The 13,254-nt window shown below is 42.7% G+C and overlaps 1 protein-coding gene across 2 annotated transcripts in view; it reads left to right on the top strand.

Moving 5' to 3' along the window:
- Klhl6 (kelch-like family member 6) overlaps positions 1 to 12,466 on the top strand; it is a 48,946-nt gene extending 36,480 nt beyond the window's left edge. The window contains exons 3-7 of one of the 2 annotated variants that reach the window (XM_013033025.1): positions 519 to 968; positions 5,563 to 5,800; positions 8,797 to 8,999; positions 9,720 to 9,933; positions 11,391 to 12,466. In XM_013033025.1, coding sequence (XP_012888479.1) covers positions 519 to 968; positions 5,563 to 5,800; positions 8,797 to 8,999; positions 9,720 to 9,933; positions 11,391 to 11,692 — 1,407 coding nt within the window. In that variant the 3' untranslated portion in view covers positions 11,693 to 12,466. Of the gene's footprint in view, positions 1 to 518; positions 969 to 5,562; positions 5,801 to 8,796; positions 9,000 to 9,719; positions 9,934 to 11,264; positions 11,346 to 11,390 lie in introns of those variants that run through there. The other variant, XM_013033026.1, reaches the window with a different exon arrangement.
- The last annotated feature ends 788 nt before the right edge of the window (positions 12,467 to 13,254 follow it).

Below are 13,254 nucleotides of genomic sequence, written 5' to 3'. Positions count from 1 at the left end.
CTCTACCACTGAGCCACCTTCCCAGTCCCCATTACAAACATTTTATACATGATTTTATTTCCATCTACAGCTAGGTGTCAGTGGCTCATGCATATACTCCTTACTATTGATGAGTCTGAAATCTGAGGATCATGGTTTGAAGCCAGCCTGGGCAGGAAACTCCATGAGAGTTTTATTTCCAATTAATCACAAAAAATAAAAATTAAATAAATATAACTGGAAGTGGAGCTGTGGCTCAAGTAGTAAAGCCCTAGCCTTGAACATAAAAGCTAAGGGACAGCACCTAGACCCTGAGTTCAAGTCTCAATATATTGGTACATATCCCTTCCCCAAATATATCCATCTAGAGCATGCTTTAAAAATGACTTTAGGGCTATAGACTACAAGAATGTATCTTGTACTTGGCTAGTCCCCTATGTTGGATTTTTTTTTTTTTACTACTAGATTCCACACACTGATTAATGTCTTTGTGGATGAATCACTTTCTGCCCTGCTTTGCCCTCTTTGTTTTCTGTTAGTTCCTGCGGATGGTGGATGCCTGTGCTAGTTTCCTCACTGAAGCCTTGAACCCAGAAAACTGTGTTGGAATCCTGAGGCTGGCAGACACACACTCCTTGGACAGACTAAAGAAGCAAGTACAAAGTTACATCATTCAAAACTTTGGGCAGATTCTGAACTCTGAGGAGTTCCTTGAACTTCCTGTGGACACTCTGTACCACATCTTGAAGAGTGATGATCTTTATGTGACTGAGGAAGCTCAGGTATTCGAGACTGTGATGAGCTGGGTGCGCCACAAGCAGTCAGAACGACTCTGCCTTCTCCCCTGCATCCTTGAGAATGTGCGCCTGCCACTTCTGGACCCATGGTACTTTGTGGAGACAGTCGAAGCAGATCCTCTCATCAGGCAGTGCCCAGAGGTCTTCCCACTGCTGCAGGAAGCCAGGATGTACCACCTTTCTGGCAATGAGGTGAGCTGGAGAGGAGCCATGGTGTATTTAACTGGCAAGGTAAAGCGTTAGCCAGGGGTCAGGGGTCAGTGGCTCATGCCTGTAATACTTGTTATTCAGGAGTCTGGGAGCTGAGGCTCTTGAGTTGAAGCCAACCCAGGTAGAGCTGGGCACTAATGGCTCATGCCTGTAATCCTGACTACTCATTAGGGTGAGACCTGAGGATTGCAGTTCTAAGCCAGCCTGGGCAGGAAAGACCATGAGACTCTTATCTCTAATAAACCACCAGAAAACTGAAGTGGCATTATGGTTTAAAGTAATAGAGCACTAGCCTTGAGTGAAAAAGCTAAGGGACAGCACCCAGGCCCTGAGTTCAAACTAAGTACCAGCACATACAATAACAAAAAAGCAAAAACCAAACAAACAAAAAAAATGAGCCAGGGACTGTCGGAGATGCAAGTGAAGCTAAGTTGTAAAGTGGCTTATAGTTCTTATGTTTGAAGGCTCCAATTGGCATTTCACCAGCATCCTGGCAAGGATCAGATTCCTTAACTGTGACAACAGGGCAAGAAACAGAAAAGGAAACAAACACAAGGGGCCAAGCATGTAGGTGACCTAGGTTTGTAACAACCCACTGTCCTAATGAGCCAGCTGTCCTGTGAACTAATCCACTGTGAGTGGACAGCATGAAGCCCTTCTGAAGGTAGTCTCCAGTTATCTACTCATCTCTCACTCAGCCGCACCCCTGAAAGTTCCAGCTACTTAGGACCACCAAACTCAAACCATAGTGTGTTGCATAAGCAGTCATTCTGCCTTACAGAAATGTTGTTCTGTATCAGTGCTCATGGATATTTGGCAAATGAAAGGTAATGAATCAACCAGGCTTCCCCCATACTGGAAATGTGGATGCTTGTCAGCCAGCTCAGCAGTGGGGATCAGAGCCTGAATATAATGCACAGTCACACATGCACTTGGTTCAGTGTTTAAAATACAGAATTTTCGTTAATTGTACTTCCAATATTCTGTATGCCAATGTGTCAGTTTTGCTTCTGCTTCCTATTTTCTACTTCTTGAGTCCCTGAGGTTCAGGTGATAAAATCTTTCCTCTGATAAAGTCCCAACCCTGTCCTGAAAAAGTGCTGCAAAGAATATCTCCACTGTCCACTCATGAGGACAGCTTTGTTGAAACAACATAGAGACTTTTGTTGGTCCCTTAGTATAGGCTCTGGACAATGAGCAGTTAGTATTGTCTCCTTTGTTATGTTTTGTTTTAACAGTATGAAACTAAACTGGTTAGTCCTGATTGTTGCATGCAATTAATTCATTGTATGACTTAAGCAAACTTGTATGTCTTCAACAAACCCTCACATTTACGACTTCAGATTGATATTTGTCATGCTTTTGGGGTTAATATTTTGCTAAATGTGGCCAAATATATGACTCACTATTAGCACTACCACTTAGCACTATTTTTTGGGGGGGGGTCCGGTCGTGGGGCCTGAACTCTGGGCCTGAGCGCTGTCCCTCAGCTCTTCAGCTCAAGGCTAGTGCTCTACCACTTGAGCCACACCGCCACTTCTGGCTTTTTTCTTTTTGTTTATGTGGTGCTGAGGAATTGAACCCAAGGCCTCAGGCATGCAAGGCAAGCACTCTACCACTGAGCCAACTTCCCAGCCCCCCACTTAGCACTATTAAGTTACATGGCAACTCTCGATACCCAACCAATCCCATCAGTTAGATGCTTATATTAGTTATCAATTGCTACATAACAAACTACCCCCAAATCTAAGAGTTAACACAACAAGCAGGGCTGAGAGTGTAGCTCAATAGTAGAGTGTTGCCTAACATATGTGAGGTCCAGTACTGCAAAACGAAAAAGAAAAAAATGCAACATATATAAGACAATATTTATTATCTCATGAGTTCTGCGTGAAAGAAATTTAGGCATGTTAGATCCAAGATTTATATGGTTGGTTCTGGCCCCTGGTCTCTTACCAAGTTTCAGTTAATCTATTGTCTGAGCTGCAGTGGTCTCAATGCTCGTTTTTGTTTGTTTATTTTTGTTTTTGTTTTGTCAGTTGTGGGGCCTGAACTCTGGGCCGAGGTGCTGTCCCTCAGCTCTTTAGCTCAAGGTTAGCATTCTATCACTTGAGCCACAGTGCCACTTCTGGCTTTTTCTGCTTATGTGGTACTTGCATGCATGGCCTCATGCATGTAAGAGAAGCACTCTACCACTGAGCCACCTTTCCAACTCTCAACCTTCAAATAGGGTTCAAGGATCCACTTCAAGCTCACTCACAGGACTGTTGGCAGTCATCAGGAATATGCTGGATTTGGCTGGAGTTTTTCATTTTTGATTTCCCCCTAAAGCAAGTGATCTAAGAGAAGATGGGAGCTATCAGGACTTTGATAGCTTGGTGAATCACCGCTTGCTCTGTAATCTAGTGATCAGGCCAGTTCTAGAACAGTGGGGAAGGAATTACATCAGGTATGACTATGAGGAGGCAGCAGGTGTACTGCAACCATTGTGGAGGTGCATACATTCATTCATTCACTCACTCACTTTTAAAGAATTCCACAGTCCCAAGGTCTTGTTCTTGTGGCCGAGGAACCATTAAAGGAAAAAAAAAAGCTGTTTCTGATATCAGGGACCTCATGATAAATTATAAAGGCTGTGATGGGTAGGTATAGAATTATAGGAGCAAGTATGAAAAGTCAGAAATGGCATCTTAAGAAGTGTCATTGCAATGTATAATAATGTGTAATGGCTTAAAGGCTAAGTGAATGGGAGAGGCAGCATGGGAAAGGAGTAGGTGTCTTAGGAAGATCCAGGCAGGCAGGAACCCAAGAATTTTGGTAGAAGAAGGGTATTGGACAGACAGAATCAAAGAACAAGATGCCAGCTCACGAGTCAGGAAGAAAGATCATGGCTAGTTCAGGTACCCCAGTGACCCTCAGGCTCTTGACACAGGAAAGCAGATGTGAAAAAATGGAAGCTGCAGGGAGGAGGCTGAGGCCTGGTCCTCAGACAAGGGAACCAGTGTTTAAAGGCTTGTGCTGTGCTCTTAAGCATTGCTTTGTGGCACCAAAATCTCCTCTAAAAGAGGTCCAGACTGGAGGTTGTGATTTAGCAATGGGGAAGAGAAGCTTAGAGACAGACACTTGACTCATAGCTGGAGAGAAAGCTGAAGAGTGTCAGAGTATGTCTTGATAGGAACTGAATGTCTTGATTTGTCCTGCTGATGGGGTGCCTTTGAGTTTCTGGACCAATCACCACTCCATTGTCTCCAGCCCCTTCTCTGATGGCCTTTCAACTATTGATGCCCTCGGGTTAAGCCCACTGGTAAGGATTTGTCCTGCCACAGACAACCCTTTCTGGTGATTCTTTCTGGGTGATGTACAGCCATGGTCCAGCCTCAAGAATAGAGGATATGAAATTGACCACATATGGCTGTTAGACAACAGAAAAAAACAGATAATAAACAAAAATGCATGGAAAAGTAAAGGATGGGTATTGGTTGGATTTTGGCCTTTGCTCGGATTTTCCTCTTGAGGACTCAGTCTTTGCTACCACAATGTATTTATCAACATTTGTGAGTAGAGAAAACAAACAACTAAAAAAAAACCCACACTCTGTTAGATCAGTCTAACTTTGTAGGAGAAAGTGGTTGTTTTGATCATCTCAGAAGTAGATTCAGCCTTTCTGTCTCCCATTATCATGGCCACAAGAACTTTCTAAATGAGTCCAGGAGATGGATGGTCAGGAGGAGGCAGCCCTTCCTTTTCTAGTAATACCCAGCTGACACCTACTACTTTGCCTATAGACAGGCCAATATGGTAAACACTGTGCTATGTGACAAGTGTCCTGCTCATCCTTTTACTTCAAGGCTCTTGAATATTCATAACAACCTGATGGCATGGAGCCAATAACAGGCATTCTACAGATGTGTATCATGTCCCCAAAGTGACAGGCCCACAGGTAATGGTGATCATGATGTATTTGACCTTCAAATCTCTTGGGTCCAAATGCCTGTGGTAGGAGATATTTTTGCTCAAGGCTCTGAAGAGTCACATGCTTGATGTTAGGACTGGACCCCAGCCTCCTTGGCTACACCCTGATACCTTTTTTGTTCTTATTTTTCCGAATGCACTATAGGTCACTGTTAAAGACTTCTCTTTCTAGAAAAAGTTGGTGGTTAGCAAAGTATGAGAGGTAATGAAGAAATTGAAATGAGGGAGAAATAGCCCAGCATGAAATTCCATTCCAGGATTTAAGGTTGTAGACTAAGTTAGGAGGGAAGAGGCAGGAAATACATTTAATAGCAGAGTCCTGGTTTTTTCAAATAGCATAGAGCTGGAGCCTGCTACACCCCCAGCCCCAGGCCAAACACTCCACATACTATCCCACTAAATCCTCATGACAGATGAGATAGTTAATACTAAATTAGTATTAATTAAATTAGTCAAATCCTCATTATATAAATGATGAAACTGATGCTCAAGGAGGCAACATCACCTTGGTAACTGGGACCTGCTCCGTCCTGCTCCATAGTCTGAGCTCCGCCTCATTGTGTTTTGTGACCCCGGCCTATATATCCTTACCATTGGTTTCCAGATTATTTCGGAGCGCACCAAGCCCAGGATGCACGAGTTCCAGTCAGAGGTGTTCATGATCATTGGTGGCTGCACGAAGGATGAACGATTTGTGGCTGAGGTAACCTGCCTGGACCCCCTGAGGCGCAGCCGCCTGGAGGTGGCCAAGCTCCCACTGACAGAGCATGAGCTGGAGAATGAGAATAAGAAGTGGGTGGAATTTGCATGCGTGACATTAAAAAATGAGGTCTACATCTCAGGTAAGCAGGAGCCATGTGAAGCCAAAGCCAGTCCTCGGTAGCCCTCGCATTTTCCCAAGTGCCAGCTAGGTGACCGTCCTGCAAGATGACTGTGAGTTGGCAATGGCCCAGCTCTGGGTCAATATGGAACCAGGAGCCCAGGTGGTTATTTCTTAGCTCAGAGAATGAATTATTACATAATAAACATGAAAGAGTGAGCAGCATGCTCTAGGCCCTTCATGGAGAAAGAAGATAGGGAAGTTAGGCCTCAGTTGATCTCCACATAGGGCACTGAGTTAAGTCTGGAAATACAATAATGAATGAAAGGTCTGGCCTTTCTCCAAGCCTGACTCCCTCTCAGATTTATTAGTCACACATTTATATACTTCAGAAGCCCACTGAAGTAGTGTTAAAAAAGAATTTTTTTCTACTTCTGAATTATTGCTTAATATTTATAATTACTTTATTCCCAAAGTGCCAAGAGAGTTAACACTATCTCCTCAGCACCTAGCTTTGTGCCTGATCTCAGAGGGTACATGCTTGATAAGTATTTGCATAATTTAAATCACCTTTACTGTATAGAAAGTGAATAGCTTTAATAGCGTTCACATTCTTGCTCCTATCAAGGTAAGGTAGATGTTTTAAGATAAAAGAAAATGGAGGCTCAGAGATGTTGTATATAACTACCCAAGCTAGGTGCTGAGCCAAGTCTGGAATTCCTTGCTTTTAGTGGGTCTTCTCCAATTTAAAATTGTCTGGGAAGGATGGCTTTCCATAGATAGTGTTCTCCAGAATCAAGAGTAGGCCAGCTCTTATTCTGATGCGTTCATGCCATAGATTAGGTTATAGTTTTATCTAGTAGAAATATCTTTAATTGTTATAGAAGATTCAAATGGTATAGAGAAAAGAAAGTAAATAACAGCAGTTTATCTGTACCATTTTAATTTTACTAACTTACTAATACTTTGAGCTTTTATTACATCTGCTTTATTTTTTGGGTCACATATGCTCTCTCCCAGATTATGGGAGATCAACTTTGATTGATATTTACAGTCATTTTTTCCTATGCTGAGTTATATGTCATGCTAAGAAAACTTTTCTATTCCTAAAATTGAGATAGTCTCCTATATTCTTCAGTTACTTTGATAACAGCTATATTTGGATTTTATTTTAAATGTAGTGTGAAATAAGTCTCTGACTTCTTTTTGCCAAATAATAGCAATTGTTCTAGTAATGATTTCTATATCTATATGTTTTCACCTGTTCTGTATTTTTAAATTGATCAGTTTGCTTAAGCCATATGTCTATTCCATACTTCTCATTATAATAGCTTTAGGGGCATATTTTAATTTTTTTGCCAATCCTGGTGCTTGAACTCAGGGCCTGAGTTTCTTTAGCTCAAGTCTATCACTCTACTACTTGAGCCACAGCACCACTTCTGTCTTTTCCTGTTTATGTGGTACTGTGGAATCAAATCCAGGGCTTCATGCATGCAAGGCAAGCACTCTACCACTATGTTTTAATTTTTGATAAGGAAAGCCTCTTTCTTCATTCTTCCTTATTTTTCACAATTAAAACACTGTTTTTTTATTCTGAAAGAAAAACTAATAAATAGAAATCCAAGTTTAGAAAAAGAAGTAGTCAAACCTGATACATTAAATTGTTTTTTTTTATCCAATGTTTCTTGGAAGTTTATCACTGTTGACAACTGCCTAGAGCCATGGGCCAGTAGCTCTTACAACTCTAGCTACTTAAGAGACTGAGATCTGAGGATCACAGTTCAAAGCCAGCTCCAAAGGAAAGTCTGTGAGACTCTTATCTCCAATTAACCAGTAAAAAGTGGAGCTGTGGCTCAAGTGGTAGAATGTCAATGTTGAGTGAAAAAGCTAAGGGACAGCTCCCAGGCCCTGAGTTCAAGCCCTAATATTAGCGTGTGTGCGTGCGTGCACGCGCGCGCACACACACACACACACACATAAAATCTTGTACATGTGCCTTTGACCTAGCTAGTCCACTCCTGAGTTCCAACCCTAGGAAACACCCATGACATGAAACTTTGTCCATGGTCTTTGCCCATTTAATGAACATTTATAATTCTGAAAATGCTAGTATTTTGCATTAAGTAGTTAGTGGTGCTGTAGGCTAATGGAGAACAATAAGAATGCCAAGCAGTTAAAATATTTTTGTTAAAGTGATCCCAACAAGCAGCTCTTCTTTGTTTTGGTCCCTAGTTGCTGAGTTATACATTTCTGCTTATTAAGATGATTGTCGTAAAGAAAATATTGACAACTTTACTCTTGAAAGATCTATTATGAGCATCTCATACTTTCATAATAAAATTAACTTAAAAACAGGCTCCCCATGTATTTTTATCTAGATCAGAGATATGAACCAAAGAATGTTGAATTTTGTAAAATCTCTGTCTCTCTCCTTTCTCTCTCTTTCTCTCTCTCTAGTGTGCATGTGTGTGTGCATGTGCGCGTGCTGGCACCAGGACTTGAACTCTGGTGCTGTCCCTTGGCTTTTTCAAATGAGCATTCTAACACTTGAGTGACAGCTTTGCTTCCAGCTTTATTTTTCTGGTTGCTTGGACATAAGAGTCTTAGAGACTACTGCCTAGGCTGGCTTCAAATCATGATGATCCTCAGATCTCAGCCTCCTCCATTGCTAGGATTACAGTCACCAGTGCTTGGCTTAAACTTGTTTCTCTACTTATTAAAAAAAAGTTTAAGTAAATACAGAACTTAAGCTGTCTTTTAATTTTCCAGCTGGCCAAGGCCCTATCATTCCCATCCAGCCTTACTTCCTGGTCCTTGTGGGCACACAAACAGTCCTGCCTCCTTCTGGCCCTCACCTACACAGGCAGCAGGGGCCATCCTCTCTGAAACGTTCTCTGAACCTGGCTTACTTAGCCACTTCTCTGAATTCTCACTAGCACTTTTACATTTTGGAAAATGCTGGGAGAAGCTGTATTTGTGACACCTTTGAGTGCTTCTTAAATGTTTAATCTCTTCTAGGTGGCAAAGAAACACAGCATGATGTTTGGAAATATAATTCTTCAATCAACAAATGGATTCAGATTGAGTATTTAAACATAGGCCGCTGGAGGCATAAGATGGTGGTATTGGGTGGTAAGGTCTATGTGATCGGTGGTTTCGATGGCTTACAGCGGATCAACAATGTGGAGACCTATGATCCCTTCCACAACTGCTGGTCAGAGGTATGGAAGATTATTTTGAATAAGCAACTCTATCTGTCTTGTATTTCAAAGCTTAAAATTTAAACAAAGGCACCTGCTTATGGTTGCTACCACCTTTCTGATTGTTCTGCTTCCATGGGAGGCATTTGGGCCGCTCTGATCTTCCCCCCTCCTAGGAGCCATGGCTCCAGCATTGCTGATCAAGTTACAGTAACAACATCCTTCCAGAGGGTGGGGCTCTGTGGGGTCACTGTTTTGTCCTGGCCAGAGCCCCAGGTGTGGAGGGAAGGCTGATCTGAGATGGTAGATCTCTTAGTCCTATTTTCTGGCTTATTTCCCATTTACTCAGGTACCTTCTATCCTGTTTCTGTCCATACTAGATATCTAAGGATCCTTTTGCTGTGCTGTTATAAGCCCAAGGTCGCTTGGTCATAATGAGAAGCTACCCCTTATTTATTTTCATTTTGATGAAGAACTATTTTCATGTCTGCATGCAGGTTGCTAGCAATGCAACCTGCAGTGTAAATTGTAGTGGAGAAAAAGGAAGTGATCTTACCTCTTCATTTCCAGGTTGTTCCTATAGTGACTGAGTCTTAATCTCCCCAAAGCTGGGATTTGCTCTAATATGGATAGAAAAGATTTGAACTTGAGAACAACCTGGAACCGAGTGTGTGTCCTATGAGCCACTCCAACCAAGGCAGCATGACTGATAGCTTCTTCTTGTGCCCTGTACTTCTTCAGGCTGCACCCCTCCTGGTCCATGTCAGTTCCTTCGCAGCTACCAGCCACAAGAAAAAGCTGTATGTGATTGGGGGTGGACCCAATGGAAAACTGGCCACAGACAAGACTCAGTGTTATGACCTTTCCACCAATAAATGGAGTTTGAAGTCAGCCATGCCAGTAGAAGCTAAATGTATCAATGCAGTGAGTTTCCAGGACCGAATCTATGTTGTTGGTGAGTGATAGCTTTTTCTTCATTTGAGTACTTTACTTGTGCAGTCAAGTGGGAATTTAGATAAGTGTTATTTTGTGTGTGTGTGTGTGTGTGTGTGTGTGTGTTGGTCCTGGGGCTTGAACTCAGGGTCTGGATGCTGATCCTGAGCTTTTTGTTCTCAAAGCTAGTGCTCTACCACTTGAGCCACAGCTCCACTTCTGGCTTTGATGGTCAAAGAGTCTGACAGACTTTCCTGCCTTGGCTGGCCTGGAATTACAGTACTCAGATCTTAGCTGCCTAAGTATCTAGGTTAACAGGAATGAGTTACCAGCACCTGGCCAGAAAAGGTAGTCTGAGAACTCTTGAATGTTGTGGGTGGGGCTGAAAAGACAAAAAAGATAGGTTTGGTTCAGACCCTATTGGAATTTCCCTTGAAGTCTTGAAGGCAAAATAGTCATGCAAAGCAGATGGATGCTGTGGTTCAGGATAGGAGTAAAAGCAAAGCTATATTCCAGACTCTAGCAAATACATATAAATTGAAATGGAAACCATCAATATTTCTTAGTTTGTGGCCATGGGAATTTCCTTCTCCTTGCTTGCTTTAGTGAGTCTGAAAAGTCGTATTTAGTTGGGAGGGAAGTCTGGTCAGTCAGACCACAGTTGGAGCATAATTGTTAAGGATGGGAGCTCTCTGACTACTCATTAGAGTCACCAAGGAGCTTTTTTACAAAAATATGGTAGCTAAATCTTACCCCAGACCAGTGAAATCAGAATGGAGCATGCTACAGAACAATATAACTGTGTTTTAAAAGACTCCTGGTGATTTTAATGTGCAGCCAGGATTGAGAACTACTGATTAAGGAGATGCCAGAAAATAAATAACTTTAGTGAATAATCAGAGTCAATCAGAGAAGACATTTGGAGGCAAAACACTGGAACAGATTAAGAAAGAAAATACTTCTCTTCTTGCTTCACATTTCTATGATGTGTTTGCTTCAAAGGTCTACTTCTCAAGATGGGCAACTATCCCAAATCATGCTCACCTACAAAGAGATGTCACTCCTATCTACGAGGGGTGGATGGCATCTGTGAGCAGCTTCTGCCAGTTGCCTCATGTGCATGGTCCTTCTGATGCCTTCTTTTACCACATGGCCTTGGTATTCATCGTGCTTTCTAGACCAAGACTATGTGAGGCATTGGCTAGTGTTCTTTCCAGATTCATTTTATCAGCCATGTTAAGCCAGGTGTCCTTTGAACCCAGTTCACATCTGGCTATGGAATTTCAAGGACTTTGTGAAGTGTCTCCACACTGGCAACTTGCTGTTTTCTCATGATTTACTCTGATTTTCTAGGCCAATCTATGCTTCTCTTGGCAAGATGGAAGGTCTGACCTTACCAGAGGTAGAATTCTCCAGGTTAAAGGGGAGGAGAACTAGAAAGATGTTCGGATGCCCACTGTGTGTGCTCTTCCTCTCCAGGTGGGGCCATGCGAGCGCTGTATGCCTACAGCCCCCTGGAAGACAGCTGGTGCCTGGTGACCCAGCTCAGCCATGAGCGGGCCAGCTGCGGCATCGCACCCTGCAACAACCGGCTCTACATCACCGGTGGGAGGGACGAGAAGAATGAGGTCATTGCCACTGTGTTGTGTTGGGACCCCGAGGCCCAGAAACTGACCGAGGAGTGCGTGTTGCCCCGGGGAGTGTCGCACCATGGCAGCGTCACAATCAGGAAGTCATACACCCACATCCGGAGGATTGTGCCAGGAGCAGTGTCTGTGTGACAGGAGGTGCCCCCGGCTTGCTGTGGGGCACCTAGGAAACCACACAGGAATGTTCTCACGAGCTACCTCAGGAGGAAAAGCACCTGCCTACCCTGGTCCTAATGCCTGGCACTTTCCCATAGCAACCTATTCAGCTTAGCCAAGGTTAAAGTACCTGGTTCCTGGATATTACCACTCGTGCTTTACAGATAAGAAAATTGAGTTTCAGAGAGGCTAAGAAACATGGACCAGATCACTCAGCAAATACCTAAGCTAGTCTGCATGGATGTTTTTTTCCATTTTAAAGCCAGTGTCCTTCCCACCATACTTAGACCCAGAAACACAAAAGCAAACCCCCAAATGTAGCCAATGACTTGTTCTCGCAAATCTCCTCTCAAGATTCACTCAGCAAGACAGAGAAAATACATGTTTCTCTTTCTTTTCTTTTCTTCCTTCTATCCTTTATAGGAAATCTTTCACCCTGGAGACTTTGGGTCCCATTTCAAGAGCATTTCATAGACTCTTCCATAGTCTAGGCCTGTGGGGGACAGTTTGGAAAGGCATGTTTGCTTTGAACAAGCTAAAATCCTTGCTCTTTTTTCTTTCCCACATGGAAATCTCTGTTTTTGAAGCCCATTTTGGATGAGAACTATCACTGCTGGACAGAATGACCTTCCCTGTAACTCTGGTGACCTGCCTCTTAATGTTGTACTGTTGAGACAAGAGGTTCAAATTACTGATTTTTTGTTCCATTTTTAATTCTTGCTGGTCCTGGGGCTTGAACTCAGGGCCTGAGCACTGTCTATGAGCCTCTCTGCGTTCAAGGCTAGCAGTTTACCACTTGAGCCACAGCACTACGTCCTGCCTTTTCTGAATAGCTTATTGGAGGTAAGAGTCTCATGGACTTTCCTGTCTGGGCTGGCTTCAAACTGCGATCCTCAGATCTCAGCCTCCTGAGTAGCTAGGATCTCAGGTGTGAGCCAGTGGTGCCCAGCTTACTGTTTTGTTTTTAAGTATGAACCTGGTTGGCTACGGCAGAGATGGGTACATTCTGGGATTTAGACAGTGATTTGGGTCTGTGTTCTAGGCCCTCTTACAACTTTATTTGCCAGGATCTTCTAAATCCTTCACTTTGGGTTTTGGGTCAGCTTGGCTCAATTTGACTCAAAGAACAGAAACTACCCTTGGTTCTAAGTGAAGAGCTTTCCAGTGAGCTCATTGGAAATGCATTCTCATTCTTGAAGTGAAGAAATAGGTTAAGAGATCATGTTTCGTAGGCTGTAGTTAAAAATATACTAACTGTATTACCCAAGGTATTTTATTTTCATTGTATGATTTTAATTTTCTTCATGGAGTTTTATCTCATGTTGGGGGACATAGTGGAAAGTTTAGTTCAGTTTATACTTAGATAGTTAAGATAAATAGAAGTGCATGTTGGTATGTGAAATGCTTTGAGCTATGAAAAGAAGCCAAATGCAAACATTTAGAATTATATGGTCATTCTAGCATTAATAACCTTCAACTGAAGCAACTTCAGCAAGACTCAGAAACAGCAGTGCAAGACAAATCTCAGCTGTAGAAAC

Source organism: Dipodomys ordii, unplaced genomic scaffold (assembly GCF_000151885.1).
Source record: "Dipodomys ordii isolate 6190 unplaced genomic scaffold, Dord_2.0 Scaffold162, whole genome shotgun sequence".
In the NCBI taxonomy this organism is placed as follows: domain Eukaryota; kingdom Metazoa; phylum Chordata; class Mammalia; order Rodentia; family Heteromyidae; genus Dipodomys; species Dipodomys ordii.
Note: the sequence above shows the minus strand (reverse complement) of the source record. Positions and strands in the feature narration are given on the sequence as shown.